The sequence below is a fragment of the Saimiri boliviensis genome, chromosome 7, assembly GCF_048565385.1.
Source record: "Saimiri boliviensis isolate mSaiBol1 chromosome 7, mSaiBol1.pri, whole genome shotgun sequence".
NCBI classification, from domain to species: Eukaryota; Metazoa; Chordata; class Mammalia; order Primates; family Cebidae; genus Saimiri; species Saimiri boliviensis.
This window is the reverse complement of record NC_133455.1, coordinates 19994857-20012292: the sequence shown is the minus strand read 5'-3', so window position 1 is coordinate 20012292 and position 17436 is coordinate 19994857. Positions and strand designations below refer to the sequence as shown.

Here is a 17436-nt window from a genome sequence, read left to right as displayed (position 1 = left end):
GGACCCCTTGAGGGTCTCAGCCTGATGGAGAATCCTCATATCGAGTAACATCCACCTTCCCTAAGTCCAAGTTTTAGTCTCTGTGTTGACTGTAGAATGGATATTGATGTTTGCTTTCAGGGAAGTTCTTCATGATCTCCTTGCTTTTTGTTTAGCATTCCCTGTTAGGTTTTAGCTAATGGTGTTTGTTTTTGTTTTCATTTTTGTTTGAGACGGAGTCCCACTCCATTCTGTTAATCGTAGAGTTGGGAAGGTCTTTTTAGGTCTAACAGAAAATTCAGAACCAAAAGAAAAATATGAGATTGAAAATAGAAAAAGAAATTGTATACATGAAAAAATTATAGGCAAAGTCAAAACACAACAGACAAATGGAGAAAAAATATTGTAGCTAATATGACAAAGAATTAACTCCCCCAATATGTAAAGAGCTCCTACAAATCAATAAGAAAAGGCAAACAACCTAGTGTGGGGCAAAATTCATGTATAATACAAATAGACAATAAATAGAAGAGGAAATAAAGTGATTCTTTCAAAACTGTATATAAAAAAAGTTTTCAGCCAGGTGCAGTGACTCACCATCCCAGCACTTTGGGAGGCCGAGGCAGGTGGATCACAAGGTCAAGAGATCGAGACCATCCTGGTCAACATGGTGAAACCCCGTCTCTACTAAAAATACAAAAAATTAGCTGGACATGGTGGCACGTGCCTGTAATCCCAGCTACTCAGGAGGGTGAAGCAGGAGAATTGCCTGAACCCAGGAGGCGGAGGTTGCGGTGAGCCGAGATCGCGCCATTGCACTCCAGCCTGGGTAACAAGAGCGAAACTCGGTCTCAAAAAAAAGAAAAAAAAAAAAAGTTTTCAATCTCACTCACGGAGGAGTGCAAAGTAAACCTACGCTGAAGTAACATTTCACCTGTCAGATACATGGTCAAAAGTTTTGAGAACTGTTTGTGAGAGAGCGTGGGGTGAGTAAATTGTTACCTCCTCCATGGAGGGTGATCTAGCAACAACTATCAGGTATACAAATGTATGTACTCTTCAATTCACCTCTAGGAATTTATCTGATGGGTAGAACTTTCATATGTGTGAAATTATATTTGTACAGGCCAGTTATTGTAGCATTGCTTGAGCCAGGGAAAGACTGTGAATTCCCTAGATGCCATCAATAGGGAACTAGCTAAATAAACAGTGGTATAGCCACACAATGGAGCACCACGAAGCCATAGCAAACGAACAACGAAGAAACTCTGAAAGCACCGTTATAGAAAGATCTCAGAGATACTTAGCGAAGTAAAAAGGCAAGATACAGGCCAGGCGTGGTGGCTCATGCCTGTAATCCCAGCACTTTGAGAGGCTGAGGCAGGTGGATCACCTGAGGTCAGGAATTCAAGACCAGTCCTGCCAACATGGTGAAAACCCGTCTCTACTGAAAATACAAAAATTAGCCGGGTGTGGTGACAGGTGCCTTTTATCCCAGTTACTCAGGAGGCTGAAGCAGGAAAATTGCTTGAGCCGGGGAGGCAAAGGTTGCAGTGAGCTGAGATTGTGCCATTGCACTCCAGCCTGGGTGACAGAGCAAGACTCCATCTCAAAAATAAAGTAATCAATTAAAAATTTTTTTAAAAGGCAAGACACAGAGCAGAGTGTAAAAGGTTGCAATTTGAATAAGCACAGAAAAAACAGGCAGTATTAAGAGCACAGACTCAGCTGAGTGCAGTGGCTCACACCTGTTACCACAGCACTTTGGGAGGCTGAGGCAGGTGAATCGCTTGAGAACAAGAATTCAAGACCAGCCTGGTTTCACATGGTGAAACCCTGCCTCTACAAAAAAATACAAAAATTAGCCAGGTGGTGGTAGTGCACTGTAGTCCCAGCTGCTTGGGAGATTGAGGCTGCAGTGAGCTGAGATTGCACCACTGTGTCACAGCCTGGATGACAGAATGCGACCCTGTCTCTCACACACACACACAAAAGCACAGACTCTGGAACTAGACAACTTTGGTTCAAATCCTGGCTACCTCACTTAATAACGTGATCTTGAGGAAGTCATTTAACCCTCTGTGCCTCAGTTTATTCACCCTTAAAGTGGGCATTAATAATTAAAGCACCTATCTCTCAGGGTTATGATGAACCTACCTCACGGGGTTATGATGGTAACTGAGACTATACATGTAAGGAACTTAGCGATCAGCATATTTATATATATATATATGTATATTTATTTATTATACATAAATATATATGTTTATATTTATAATACACAAATATATATGTTTATATTTATATATATGGTATATAAATGTTTGCTGCTATTACTATTTTTAAATAATTTGTAGTGGTGACAGAGTCTCCCTATGTTATCTAGGCTGCTCTTGGACTTCTGGGCTCAAGCGATCCTCCTGCCCCTACCTCTGCCTCCCAAGGTGCTGGGATTACAGGGGAGAGCCACCACACCCAGCCTGCTATTACTACTGTTATTTGCTTATATATGTTTAAAATATTTCTAGAAGGACATACAAGAAGCTGACGATGTCAGAGTAGCCGGGGTGCTTATTGTAAAATCTGAATATTGAACTAGGCAAACAAATTAACTGCTCAAAAAGTAAAGACCAGCCTGGGCACGGTGGCTCACATCTGTACTCCCAACACTTTGGGAGGCCAAGGTGGGAGGATTGCTTGAGCCCAGGAGTTCGAGACCAGCTTGGGCAACATAGCAAGACTCCGTCTCTACAAGATATTTCTGAGAAATTTAGCTGGGTGTGGTGGCGTGCACCTATAATCCCAGCTACGCGGGAGGCTGAGATGGGAGGATCACTTGAGCCAGTTCCGGACTGCAGTGAGCTATGGTAGCACCACTGCACTCCAGCCTGGGGCACAGAGCAAGACCTCATCTCTGACGATTAAAAACAAAAATTAAAGACAAAAGCAACAAGAGAAATAAGTTTCCACTGAAGGTTCTGTGCTTCCTGGTGCCACGTGCTATGCCCCCTCAAATGCCCAGCCTGAGCATGGCCCCCTCCTCCCTCTGCCCCTGCCCCTCGCCCACCTCGGGGGTCGGCCGTAATGGCCTCCTTGCTCAGCAAGATCTTGCCGATGACGTCGTCATGCCTGCAGGAGGGTGGGCACGTGAGGGTCTGAGTCAGGGACTCCCTTGCCCCACCCAGAGAGAAGTAGGGGCAGGCATCAAGGTCTGGGTGGGAGGGCATGCCCTTGTGGGGTGTGGACCCACATCCCCTCTCCCCTCAGGTGCCCAGGCTTGGGTCCCCAACCCAGGCATCCCACTTTCCCCAGCCACACACCCAACAGTGTCCTCGTCCAGCACATAGAAGGCCAGATGGTGGAAATCCAGAGGCAGGTGCACAGTGTACTCCTCCCCCCAGAAGGGGCCCAGGCTCTTCCAGACAGTCGCTGTCCTGTGGAAGGAGGTGCAGGGGGCTGGGGGTCCTCGGGCCACACAGGAGGCAGACACCTGGAGACCCAGACACACACACACACACACACACACACACACACACACACACACACTGCCCTCTTCCTCCAGCCCAGTGGCACCAACCTCAGATGGACCCCCAGTGCTTCCTCCCAAACACCCTCTCCCTGAAACCTGACCTTTTCCCAGCCTGAAGATCCTCTGAAGGTTCCCCGGCTCCTGAGCTAAAAGGCTCCTTACAGCCCAGAGAGGGAGAGACAGCAGCCTGGGGTCACACAGAAAATCAATCTGGGGGGTTGGGGTGGTGGCAGGGAATGCAGCAAGGGGCCAGCATGAGCACAAGGACAGTGTACGGGGGAGCTGCAGCTGACCCTCCCCCAGGCGTCTCCCCACCCCCAGCTCCGAGCCCATCTGGACCAGAGCAGGAGCATCCTCAATCCTGCTGTCTCCATAGGAACCAAAGCCTCAGCCACCCACCAGCCCACCCACCCCCATCAGGCCTTCGGGGGATGAGAACTGTCCCTCGGCCTCCGGGCATGGGAGCCAAGCAGGGATCATCCCGATGTCCCCCTGCAAGACTCACAGACACCCCAAACATCCTCACACCCTCACATGTGTCCACACCGGTGCCTGTATGCCCAAATCAGCAGGCATTGGTGTTCACATGCGTGTCTAGGGCAGCCATATACACGTGCATGTACACGCACACTACACTGGTACACACACATGAGCCTGTGCCCTGCACACCCCCGAGGACATACGCATGTGGTCAGAGGCGCTCACACTAGCCCCACAACGTCCCCACCCCCTGCAACTTACAAGCAGGCCCAGCTGGGCGGGCACACACACAGACACACACGCATGCGCCCACGCACACACACATCCCCAGTGCCCGCAGCACCCAGCAGGCCCGGAACCAGCCAGTCCAGCCAAGCGTGAGATGCCCGCCCCCAGGGAGGCCACTGTGGAAGGCACAGGCTTGCAGCGCTGAGTCAGCCCCAGGGAGCCAGCAGGGACAGCATCAGGTCCAGGGAGGGAGGGCATCCAGCCAGCTGCTGGGGCAGGTCGGGGAAATGAGCTAGCAATCCCAGCTGTGCACAAAGCACCCACCACCCGTCCCGAGAGTCCCCCTAAGCACTCTTTTGGTTTTTAGACGGAGTTTTGCTCTTGTTGCCCAGGCTAGAGTGCAGTGGTGCAATCTCAGCTTACCACAACCTCCCCCTCCCAGGTTCGATTCTCCTGCCTCAGCCTCCCGAGTAGCTGGGATTACAGGCATGTGCCACCATGCCCGGATAATTTTGTATTTTTACTAGAGACGGGGTTTCACTGTGTTGGTCAGGCTGGTCTCAAACTCCAGACCTCAGGTGATCCTTCCACCTCAGTTTCCCAAAGTGCTGGGATGACAGGCTGAACCACCGTGCCCAGCCAGCACTCCTTTAAATGTGAATTATTGGTCCCCAAGTCTAGAAAGAGACCCCTCCCTTCCTCCTCTCGTCCCAGGCTTGGTATCGCCACCGCTTACCTGGCCACCACCTCGTCATCCACTTTCACCAGGCAGTAAGGGTCACTGCTCCCAGACCTGCGGAAGGAGGGGATTCGGGAGGAAGCGGGTTGGGTGGGCAGCCATGAGTGGAGGGTACCAGTCATTAGACAGGCAGGGGAGATGGAGGCACAGACAGATAAGGGGACTTGCCCAGGGTCACACACCAAGTCCAGCTAAGAGGCAGAACCTCAGGGAACCAGCAGGAGATGTCACAGCTGCCCAGGCCACCACATCCGCGCACTCTGGGCTTCCACTCATAGAAATAGAACAGGGAGGCCTAGGGCCAGGAGGTCCAGAGTCCTGGTCCCAAAAAGCCCAATGCGAGGCCCAGAGCATGTGCCAGGGGGTCTTGAACACGTAGCTTCACCACACTCTAGCTGTGCCATCCGGCGAGTCCCCTTCCCTCTCTGGGCCTCAGTTTCTCTGCTCTAAAAATCAGGCGAGATGTTCACACACACCTCCTAGGGGGCTGGAGAAACTCAAATGCTGGGCCGGATCCCGGGCCAGCCCCCAGCTCTCCCCTGCAGGGGCCTTAGTGCTGTTTTCCCTGCTTTTCCTTTCAATGGGAGCTTCCCTGGGGAGGGGACTTCCCATTCCTCATGGGGACAGACGCAGCACTCTCCCTACAGGGGGACCCAGGCCTCAAAATCAACTCTCAAAATCTCTTATGATGTGCTGCACCCCCTTGAGTAGCTATGAGTCATCGACGCATCCATGCCAGCCCCGCTTCATAACAGTCACCAGCAAATCCTAAGCTGTCTAACAGGCCCCTCCCTTCCTCCTCCGTCCCATCACACAGGACTCCTTTGTCTTTCTTCAAGCCCCGGGCCAGCCTCAGGGCCTTTGCACCTGCTATGCCCTCTTCCTAAGACACTTTGGCCCTGATACTGCCATGGATGATTCCTTCCTGCCATTCAAGTCTCAGTCCAAAGTCACCTCCTCAAGAGCCTGTCCCTGGCCATCACTGTCCTGTCTAAAATAAACTCCACCTAAAATCATCTTCTTTCTTATTTTATCTTTCTTTCTTTTTTTTTTTTTTTTTTTTTTTTTGAGCAGTCTCACTCTCTGTCACCCAGCCTGGAGTGCAGTGGCACCATCTTGGTTGACTGCAACCCCCGCCTCCCAAGTTCAAGCGATTCTTATGTCTCAGCCTCCCAAGTAGCTGCGATTACAGGGGCGCACCAGCACGCCTGGCTAATTTTTTGTATTTTTAGTGGAGGCGAGGTTTCACCATGCTGGACAGGCTGGTCTCGAACTCCTGGCCTCCAGTAATCCACCCACCTTGGCCTCCCAAAGTGCTGGGATTACAGGCGTGAGCCACCATGCCCAGCCTTCCTTATTTCTCCATGTATTTAGTGTCTGTCTCGCCACCTCCCTGATATTTCCAAACTGTAAATTCCTGGGGAGAGTCTGCGTCCCCCCTTCCCTGCCCCCCACCCCCACATCTGGCATGCATTGGGCCCTCCAGAGCTATTTCTGAAGAACTGGATTTGTGGTGAGCCTTCTCTGGAGGCAGGGAGTCACAGCGGAGATCGGACTGGAGCCCAGGTTTGTGGGCTCACACCCACATTCTTAACCCCTCGAAATGGCCCTCTCCCTCCATGCCCCAGCACCACTCCCTTCATCTCTGCTACCTTCTCTGTGTCCAGTTTGTCACAGATCCACAAATGCCTCAGGGATTCCAGGAAAGAGGGACATGGGCACTAAGAGTTGGCTCCAGCCTGAGCCTGTCTTGCTGGATGACCCTTCTCTGTGCCTTGGTTTCCCTCTCTGGAGTCCTTCCCTTAGCCCCCTCTGGCTGGACACTCCAATACCTCCACTTCCCTACCTGGCTTCTATCCCTGAACACTTTAGATGGGTGATGGCCAGTGTCTTCATGATCCTCTGTGGGTCCTACCTCTGAACCCCCTTCTGCAGAGTGTCCCAGGCCTCAGTTTCCCCTTCTGGCTCCATCCCAAATCCATTGGACTCAGTAACCCCAGGAGCCACAGTTTCCCCATCTTGGCTTTACCTTCAGACATCTGCAGCTGGGTAATGCCTTGTGTCTGTTTCCCTCCCTAAGTTCCACTCCTAAGCTTCCTTTATGCAGGCTCCCATTCCTCAGTTTCCCCAGCTACAGATGTGGGGTCAGATGGGCTGGGATCCCGTTAACAGAAGGCTGGGAGACACGCCCCCTCCTGCAGACCCAGCCTGACCTGCAGGCCCTCCTGGGAGCCAAGCTCAGCACTAGTCAGCTGCAGGGCTCTGACGCACGAGGGCCTTATCAGGCTCCTATCAGGGAGGGCAATGGCGGTGGGAGCGGGTGGCTGCTTCCAAACCCCTGACCTCTCCAGGCTCATGGCCTCTCCCACGGCCCCTTCTTCAGCTCAGGCTTGGGAAAGCAGGCCTCTCAGCCATCGCCTGCCCAGTCTGGTTTGGACATGGAGTAGTCAGAGTTCAAATCCCAGCTGGGTGACCTTAGGCAAGTGGCTTTGCCTCTCTGGTCCTCAGTTTCCCCATTGGTTAAAAAAAAAGAGAGAGAGACGCCAATAGGACCATATGAAGTGTTAAGCACAGGACCCGGTCCACACTAAGCCCTCAGTGACCGTTGGCCATTATTTCTAATAGTAATAACTAAAGTCACTTGCAGAGGCCTCCTCTCCGACCCCCTCAAACCTGACAATGCTTCGGGCAGTCTGGGCCCTTTCCCTCAGGAGAAGAGGGTAAGAGCACACTCTACCTAAGAGCATGGAGCTCCCAGCAGGCTCCAGGAAGAGCCCCTTTGAAGGACAGTGCTCACAGCTAGGGAAACTGAGGCAGGGTGGCTGGACACTCCCCCCCCATCCAGGGCTTAGTGACTCCTCCCCACCCTTGCTCTAGGGCATGACCTATTTCACAGCTCACGAGCCCAGGAACTGGGGGCAGGAGAGGTGGCCCGGAGCTACAGGAACCAGGCATGACTCCTCCAGAGAAGCAGCAGGCTACTGTGAGCAGGGTCCAGGTGCAGGGGCGACACCCATCGCCCCTTCATGACCTCCCACCCAAGACTGCTGGAGGGGCCAGAGCTCAGTGAGTGAGAGTCCCGTTTCTGGAAAGAATTCCTTCCACTGCCCAGCAGCTGCCAGGCCCCCAGCCCGGCTTCAAGGCCCTCACTGTGTAGGCTGTCTATTCCCAGGGGCTCTGAGGGGACAGCTCAGAAGGATGCTGTCCGGGGGCTCGTCCAGTCACTGGGCTGGCACAGCACACCCTCTGCTAGTTCAGGGCATGTGTATTTGGTGTACCTGATGAGGATGAAGGGTGGCAAAACTGCTCTCAGCAGCTGCCCCCTTGACACAGCTGCAGTGCTGGGAGGCTGGGAGTGTCATGAAATCAGGCAGGCGAGTTCTCTCTGGGAGCCCACAGCTTGGAGAATCGCACAGAGCTAAGACCAAACCTCGACACAAGCGAAGGCTCGAAATCTGTGTTCCTGCTCACCTGGGCCACACGGGAGCTCCTAACAGGTCCTCCACCCTCCCAGCTGATGGGAGACCCCAGGCATGCAGACGGGGTCTCCAGTCCAGGTCTCCCATTGCCCAAATGGGAAACCAAGGCCCAGAGAGAAGCAGGTTCGAGGTCACACAGCAAATGTCCTCCCGAGGATCCGACACCTGTCGCAGGTGCTGAGGCCCTCAGCGCCCCTTCCGGGCACTAGGCCAGGCAGGAGTGGGAACTCCCCCCCATTCTGCTGATTCAGCAGCTGCTGACTCAACCTTGGAGGAAGAAGCATAGCTTGGAACTGGTAGCGAGGGGAGCCGTAGGGTCCCCCCAGTCCCATCGTACCTGACTGGGGAGGGGGCCGCAGCGGAGAATTGGCCTCTTCAGGCAGCTCAGCACCCAGGAAAACCCACACAAGGCTGGGGGCCACAAGACTGGAGAGCTCGGGGTTCGGGGTCCAGAGGACCCCGGAGGGCCACCTGGTGACATGCTGCAAACCTAAACACCAGATGCACACACGGTGTGGGGCCCATCTGATCCCAGGCCCTCCAAGGGTCCTCCCCAGGGTTCCCTTACTAGGCCCCCACCCAGGCCTGGAGGAGCCACCTCCAACACCTGCCTGGACTAAGGAAGAGACCCCCCCCCCGCTTTGTCCCCTCCCAGATCTGACAGAATCTGGCCCTCTAATCCCCTCTTCAGCTCTGGAAGACCCCCTCCACTTACATCCCGGGAAGAGAGACACCTCCTCCTCTGCCCGGGGGTGGGGCTGGGCAGGGCATCTGCTGAGTCTGGGCGCCCCCCTCCCACCGGGACAGCCATGGGCATGGGCCTCTCGCCGCTTTAAAGCAGTCTTGCCCCAATACCAGTCTTAGACAAGAACCCCTCGCCCTCCTGCCAACCCGCCCTGGCACGCGGAAAGGGCGACTCCAGCCCCACCCCAGGCCTGGCGCGCCCCTTAACCCAAAGCGCCCTAGGAGTACTCACACGTCCTTGGCGGGCAGCGCCCGGCCCTCCACCACGCGGACATTCAGGGAGCTGGTCTTGGCCATGGCGCCTAGCCGCAAACTTTCCGGGCAGAAGGGGCGCTAGGGTTCCGAGGCTGGACCAGGAGACGTCTACATGTCACCTGCTTCAAGCCTGGCGCCCTGCTTTGGGGTCCCGGCGCCGCCTGTCTGAGACCGGGGTAGCTGGGGCGGGAGGTTTCCGAAGAAGGAGACGGCGTAGGTGCCCTGGGAGGGAGCGCCCGTCCGGACTCTACAGGTAGGAGCGGTGCTCCGAGCAGAAAGCGCGCAGGGGCGCAGCGGGCTCTTGCCCAGGCATCTGAAGCTCCAGGAAAGCGGTCTGGGCGGGCAGGGGGCGGGAGGGGCGGCCCAGGGACCTCCCTCCAATCCCGCCTCCCGTGGGGTCCCCCGCCTGACCCCGGGCCACCTCGCGCGCCCTCTGCCGGCACCCCAGTAAGACGCGCCAGAGCGCCCGGGCGGCGGAGACCAGGGTGCGTCTAGGCTGGCACCGCGGTGAGGAGGGGCCCCCGTCCTGATGGGCGTGGCTGCTGTCTCCTGGTGAGTTGGCAATGGGCTCAAAAGACGCTGTCTGTCCCCGTCCTGTCCCTCATCCGACACAATTCACACCTCTCCGCCCCCGCCCCTCCTTGCCTACCAAGCAGACACCGGCCTCCTCTCTCCAACCTCCGCGCCCCATGTTCAGGAGCAAGTATTAGCGGTGGGCGGAAGGCGTCCCCAGAGAGAGGGTCGCACATTCCCCGGAGGTCCGTTCAGAGTCAAGGAAGGGGCCTCGAACATCCCCTTCCATCTCGTTTCAGCTTCCAGTTAAACACAGAACCCAGACTCTGCTCTAACGTCACGGGCTGGCACGGCGGGGGAGGAAGCCGCCGCCGGATGGGGGAGGGGAAGGCTTGAAGATAATCACTACAGCGATGATAAAAAGTCATCCACAGTTGTTTGAACACTTCATGGGTGCCAGGCACTGTTCTAAGCGCTTTTCAGGGATTAGCTCATTTTTGTCTTCGCAGATGTGCACTACACACTGCTGCACTACTGCCCCATTACCTGCAGCTAATGGACAAAGAAACTGAGGTTCAGAGGGGTTAGATAACTTGGTGGAGGTCTCACAGTCAGTAACTGATTTGCCTTCCCGGGTTCGAATCCTGGCTCTGACATTTGGTAGCTGTGTGGACTTGGGTAAGTCACTCAACCTCTCTGTGCTTTGGTTTGGCCTTCTCATCTGTTGAGTGAGGATGACATCACATTTCAGTCACAGGATTTTGAGAGAATTAAATGAGTTAACAAAGATAAAAGTCTCGGGACAGTGAAAGGCACCTAACACACATCCAGAAAGTGATATTCAGATTGTTGTCTTTCGAGGTGTGGCCCGCACGTCACCTCTGCTGGAAAGGCTTCCAGGATGCTCTTCCACTCCAGGCCGAGATTTTCTTTCCTTTTTCTCTGCTCCGGCAGCTCCAGGTTTGTACATTTTCTGATTTTAAATGAGATAGTGTGACAGGCAGGGAGGGCCAGTCCCCAGGCGGACCCACACGCGCACTTACTTCTCCCTTTGAGTTCATTGTTGACCTGCCCAAAAGCTCTTAGAAAGGCCAGGCACCAAAGGGAGTGCCCCTGCAGATTGAGTGCAGGCACCAACGCCCAGACCGGCGCGACCAGGAATGCCCTGCCCGGCTCTGCCAGCAGCCCAATGGTCTGCCTCCCAGTCTCCCTCCTTGACTCCCACACAGGCTGATGAGGAATTCAGAGCCCTGGAATTCCTTCCCGAGCTGGTAGCTGCCTAGTGAGTCTCTGACCCACCAAAGACTGGGCCTCAGTTTACCCCATCTGGGAAATGGATTTAGCAGAACCGGTTCTAAGGCTTAAAAGTATTGCAACATCCTCAGAAGGGTATGAGGCATGACCCGGGGTTAGATCCAGAACAGTCGTAGCCCCAAAGGAGTCGTTAAAACCCCACTCCCACTGTGATCTTTTTTTCTTTTTTTTTTTTTTTTTTTTTTTTTTGAGCCCTGCTGGAGTGCAATGGCTCAATCGTGGCTCACTGCAACCTCCACCTCCTGGGTTCAAGCAATTCTCCTGCTTCAGCTTCTCAAGTAGCTGGGATTACAGGTGCCCACCAGTTAATTTTTGTATTTTAAGTAGAGACAGGGTTTCACCATGTTAGTCAGGCTGATCTTGAACTCCTGACCTCAAGCGATCCATCTACCTGAGCCTCCCAAAGTGCTGGGATTATAGGTGTGATCCACAGTGCCCCACCCACTGTGATCTTTATCAGTTACCTCAGATCCTCCCCAAAGAAAATGTACCACCTAAGGTAGTGGGTGGAATGGTACTTACGGTATTTGCTATGTAACTGCAGCTTTAAGACAGGAATCTTCCCCTCCCCCTTCCATCCCCCCACACACAGTGGGTGGAAACTACTGGTTGAAGAGCCTTTTCCTTCTGTGAGCCTGCAGAGACCTCAGACAGGCCTCCAGACCCCCAGGACCCCTGTGGGAACCCCCTGATGATGGAACCTGAGGGGCCTGGTCCTAGAGCCCCCATGGGACGCCCGCTAAATTACCACGAAGCCATCTTGGCCCATGTTCCAGAGCTAAGCAGGAAGTCATATACCCAAACACCCCTCCCCAGCCCCCCCGGGAAAATACCAAGGATACAGACTGTGCCAGGGGGGCCTCCAGCAAGCCACCTCTGTCTCCTGTCCAATATCTGGAGTGTGACCCCACAATTTGCCTGGGGCAATGGCCACACTCCCCAGACTTTCCACATGGCTGGGCCATTTCCTGTTGTTCTGAAAAGCTGTGGCCTGAAACTAGCAAGGAGTTAGAGGGTGCCTAGGGCAGCCCCTGTCAAGGGACCAAAGGGGGAAAGGCAGACCGGAGAGAGTGTGTGACCTCCAGGGACCATCCAGGTGGGTGAGGGAGAGGGCAGGCTCATGGGCCTCCCAGGGCATTACGAGAGTTCATCTCAAGGGCAATGTAAGAGACTTAGCATCATTCCATCATTCCTGGCACATAGTAGGTGCTCAAGAAATGGCCAATCCCAACCTCAAGTTCCTTTAAGCCAAATTTATAATCATCTTCTTACCATCTCCCTCCATAGTCTAACACCCATGGGATACACACAGCAGGTGCTTCATAAAGACATCAATGGGAAGAAATGCTAAGCCAAGGATTTAGCAGAAGAGGGTTTAGCATCAGGCTGACCTGGGATCAAACCCTGGCACCTGCACTTCCAAACCAAGTGTTCTTGGGCAAGTGGGTTACTCTCTCAGTGCCTCAGTTTCCTCATCTGTAAAGTGGGGATAATAATAGCACCCACCTCTAGGATGTGAGACTGGAAAATAAATACATGCCAGGTGTTTAGTGCAGCCTGGCATACTACAAGCACTCAGTAAATTTCAATGGCCATTGTGGGATATCCTGTGCCTGATACTGAGCCACATTTGGTGGCTTAGCTCTGAGGGTGAGTCCTGGAGACATTGCCCAGGTGGAATGCAGGCCAGCCCCAGACTCCAGGCATGGGCAAAGGCCCACACTTCAATGGCCAGGGCAGTTCCAGATCGCTGAGCTGGGAAAATTTGAGGGTTTTCATCTTGGCTGAGAAATCTGATAGAGAGATTCCAAGATCAGGACTCCAGCCTCCCCGATGGGCCCCCTGTCCAGGACTGGCTGAGTCTCCAGTTGATCTGAGATTCTGGGCCTGGGGCCCAGGGAGGGCTCACAGGCATGAAGGAGAGAGGGCTCCTCATCCCAGAGGAAGGATCAGGCCTGGGCATGCGTGGGGTGTCCTGGAGCCTGCTCGCATTGGCACAGGAAAGCCGACTGTGCATGTAACTTTCCAGGGTCACACTGGGAACTTGAAATTGACTAGGGTAGGATTTACAGTATGGAAACTGGCAAATGCTACATTTGTTTTGAGAGTCAGTTTACCAACACACTACTGGGCACAGGAATCCCTAGTCCCGTAGCTCTCTAGACACCGTTCCTGAATTCAGCACTCTTAAGACTTTTCTCACATCCTCCCAATCTGCTCCCCGAATACACACTGCCTTTGCTTGATCAGTCATTTTCCTCAAGAAAGCCTTTCCAGGGCCAGGCATGGTGGCTCACCCCTGTAATCCCAACACTTTGGGAGGCCAAGGTGTGAGGATTGCTGAGGCCAGCAGTTTGAGACCAGCCTGAGCAACATAGCAGGACCTCATTGCTACTGAAAATTTTAAAATTAGCCAGGTATGATGGCTTGCACCTGTAGTCTCAGCTACCCAGGAGGCTGAGGCAGGAGGATGGCTTGAGCCCAGGAGTTCAAGGCTGCAGTGAGCTGTGATAGCGTCACTGCATTCCAGCCTGGGCAACATGGTGAAACCTTGTCTCTTAAATAAATAGGCCAGGCATGGTGGCTCACACCTGTATTGCTAGCATTTTGAGAGGCTGAGGCAGGAGGATCACTTGAGCTCAGAAGTTTGAGACGAGCCTGGGCAGCCTAGTGAGACCCCCATCTCTATTATAGAACTCTTTTAAATTAACTAAGTAAATAAGACTGGGCATGGTGGCTCACACCTGTAATCCCAGCATTTTGGGAGACTGAGAGGGGCAGATCACTTGAGCCCAGGAGTTAAAGACCAGCCTGGGCAACATGGAGAAACGTCATCTCTACTAAAAATATAAAAATTAGCCAGGCATGGGAGAGTGCACCTGTAATCCCAGCTACTTAGAAGACTGAGGCACAAGAATTACTTGAACCCGGGAGGCGGAGGTTGCAGTGAGTGGAGGTCATGCCAGTGCACTCCAGCCTGGGCAACAGAGCGAGACTCTGTCTCAAAAACAAGTAAATAAATAAGTAAAAATCCTCCCCATGGTTTATAAAGATGATAAGAGATGGGGGTGGCGGGAAGTAAATCACAGACATAAGTGTAAATGAATACTGTATGGCTCTTTCAAAAATGTTCTCAAAGATTTAATGACCAAAATACGAAAAAATCATAAATGGTGGCGGACAGGTTTATACAACCATGTACACAATATAAGTCTGATGCCGTAAAATATTCTATGTATGTGTATATAAGATCTTTTGTTGAACAAGCGTGTATTGAGCGCCTACTATGTACTAGGTGGTGGGGATACAGTGAGGTTCAAGTGAGGGATAAGAGAGCCCCGCGGTGCCCTCCTGGGACTCTCTCTCAGCGGGATAGGAAAGCAAACAAAAGTAACACAGCTCAACAATAAACTCGCAGAGAGTAAAGAACGAGGTGAAGATGAGGGAGCAGGCATGGGGGCTACAGCCGGAGCTGGAGGGATTCCTTACACACAATGACGTGTACTTCTGTTTTCTTTTGAGATGGAGCCTTGCTCTGTCACCCAGGCTGGAGTACAGTAGCACGATCTCGGCTCACTCTGCTGCAGCCTGGGTGACTGGAGTGATCTCGGATCCCTGGGAGGCAGAGTGGCACCTCTGCCTTCCAAGTTCAAGTGATCCTCCCACGTCAGCCTTCCAAGTAGCTGGGATTACAGGCATGTTTTACCGCACCCAGCTAATTTTTTGTATTTTTTTTCTTTTGTTGAGACCGACTTTTGCTCTGTCGCCCAGGCCAGAGTACAGTGGGGCACTCTCGGCTCACTGCAACCTCTGCCTCCCGGGTTCAAGCAATTCTCCTGCCTCAGCCTCCCAAGTAGCTGAGATTACAGGCATTTGCCACCATGCCTGGCTAATTTTTGTATTTTTAGTAGAAACAGGGTTTCACCATGTTGGCTAAGTTGGTCTTGAACTGCTGACCTCAGGTGATTCTCCTGCCTTGGCCTCCCAAAGTGCTGGGATTCTAGGCATGAGCCACTGCACCTGACCCCATGTGCTTCTTTTATCACCAGAAAAGGATTCGTGTTCCCTCTTGTTTCTAAAAGAACCACTGTTCCAAGCCATATGTGGTGGCTCTCACCTGTAATCCCAGCCCTTTGGGAGGCCAAGACAGAAGGATTGCTTGAGCCCAGGAGTTCAAGGCCAGCTTGGGAAACATAGCAAGACCCTATCTCTACAAAAAATTTGAAAATTGGCCGGGTGCGATGGCTCACACCTGTGATCTCAGCACTTTGGGAGGCCTAGGAGGGCAGATCACCTGAGATTGGTAGTTCAAGACCAGCCTGACCAACATGGAGAAACCCCATCTCTACTAAAAATACAAAATTAGCCAGGTGTGGTGGCACACACCTGTGATCCCAACCACTCAGGAGGCTGAGGCAGGAGAATCGCTTGAACCCAGGAGGCAGAGATTGTGGTGAGCCAAGACCGTGCCACTGCAGTCCAGCCTAGGGAACAAGATCAAAATTCCGTCTCAAAAAAAAAAAAAAAATTAAAAATTAGCTGGGTATGGTAGTGCACACCTGTAGCCTCAGCTACCCCAGAGGCTAGGGCAGGAGTTTCTCTTGAGCCCGGGAATTTGAGACCAGCCTGGGCAATGTAGTGAGACCCCGTCTCCATAAATAAAGAAATGGAATAGTTGTCCTTTATTTGTATTTCCACTCACAGCCTCTGAGACGCCCTTGCAGAGGAGTGGCGAGGCAGCGACGCTCCCCCAACCCCACGCCCCAGTGGCACCGCGTGTCACCTTGGCCTCTTGTTCCCTTGTTTCGTGGCAATTTACATGCTCCTCTTACCTCCTAAATGTCAGGGACAGTGTCTGATTCACGTTGAGCCTCCCACACAGCTTGGCACATAAGACTCACGGCGCGCACGCCGGGTTGAACAGAATTCAGTTCCCCTGGAGGGCTGGAACCCTCTTCGTGTGGTAACAGTCACATTATTTTTTACTTCCCCCTCCCTACGGTACCTACCAGTGCGGCTTATCATTGCCAATTTACCACCTGCAGTACACCTACACCCCCAAACCAGGAGGCCTTCGTCCTCTCCTGGGCAGTGGCACCCTCCCTTCTGAGGCCAAGACCAGGGCAAAGCAGACACGGGCCCGGCCTAGGCTGGGGTGAGAAGTTGTTCTTTGTCTCAGGAACACAAAGCCCCATTTGTGATTGCTGGGCACGATTCTGGGCAGGGAGCCACTGGGACAGGAGGCAGAGGTGGGAGGAGTGGGCAGGAATTCCCAAACCCCCTCCTGCGGGCTGGCTGCCTAGGAAGCAGGGCCCCATGGGTTCCCTCCTCCCAGGGCCTGAAAACAAGGTGTCCGTCTTTCGGTCTGCACCCCCACTTCTCCTGCCTCAGCCCCACTCCCCACAGTTCTCTCCACACCCACCTCGGAATGGAGAAGTAGGAAGGGGAAGGCATGGAAGCATGAGATGGGCAGGTTGGGGGATATTTCCAGAGCTTGTGGGTTTTCAGCCAAGGGCAAGGCTGGCTGAGCTGTGTCCTGCTGTCACTCAGCATCCCCACCCTCCAGGAGGTAGGGGCAGAGGCAGGAAGGAGGCTGAGCTGGCAGGAAACTCCCACCCTGAAGCATGGCAGGAGGGCTTGGGAACAGTACCCCATTGAACAGAGAGGAATGCTGAGGCCTGGGGAGGCGGGTGGATTGGCTGGCTGTAGAGCTGGAGCCACAGCTCCAGCCTTCTAAGAGAAGGGGTTTGTACAGAAGCAGTTTCTCCCCTCCCTTAAGCCATGAGCAGCTCCAGGGCAGGGAAGTTGAGTGATTATTTTTTTTGGAGGGTTGTGGGGGCAGAATCTCTCTCTGTCACCCAGCCGGGAGTGCAGCGGCTCCACCTTGGCTCACCGCAACCTCCTGGGCTCATTCCTTCCTCAAGGAGGCCTCCCTGCCCCTGGGGGTGCTCTCTAGGTCTCTCCTCCTAACACAATCACACATCTGCAGGGTCATTTGATTCCTCGGACTTCCCCACTGGCCTGTAAGCCTGGGAAGTCAGGTTTTGTCTTGTTCCCTGCGGTATCTATCCTCAGCATCGAGCACAGTGTCTGGCATAGGGTAAGACACTCTATAAATATTTGCAAAACCACCTCTAAAATAATAGAAATTGCCGGCATGGTAGCACACGCTTGTA

The 17436-nt window shown here is 53.4% G+C and overlaps 1 protein-coding gene across 4 annotated transcripts in view; it reads right to left on the bottom strand.

Moving 5' to 3' along the window:
• RASAL1 (RAS protein activator like 1) overlaps positions 1-10265 on the bottom strand; it is a 35769-nt gene extending 25504 nt beyond the window's left edge. For 2 of the 4 annotated variants that reach the window (XR_012518337.1, XM_074402196.1), the window contains exons 1-2: positions 3300-4448; positions 3047-3108 (exon numbers count right to left, since the gene is read on the bottom strand). Coding sequence is in view for 3 of the 4 variants with exons in the window: in XM_074402196.1 (XP_074258297.1) it covers positions 3047-3108; positions 3300-3841 (604 nt within the window). In the remaining variant the exon portion in view is untranslated. Of the gene's footprint in view, positions 1-3046; positions 3109-3299; positions 4449-4952; positions 5010-9410; positions 10060-10082 lie in introns of those variants that run through there. The other 2 variants (XM_074402197.1, XM_003932230.4) reach the window with 2 other exon arrangements.
• Positions 10266-17436: the final 7171 nt, after the last annotated feature.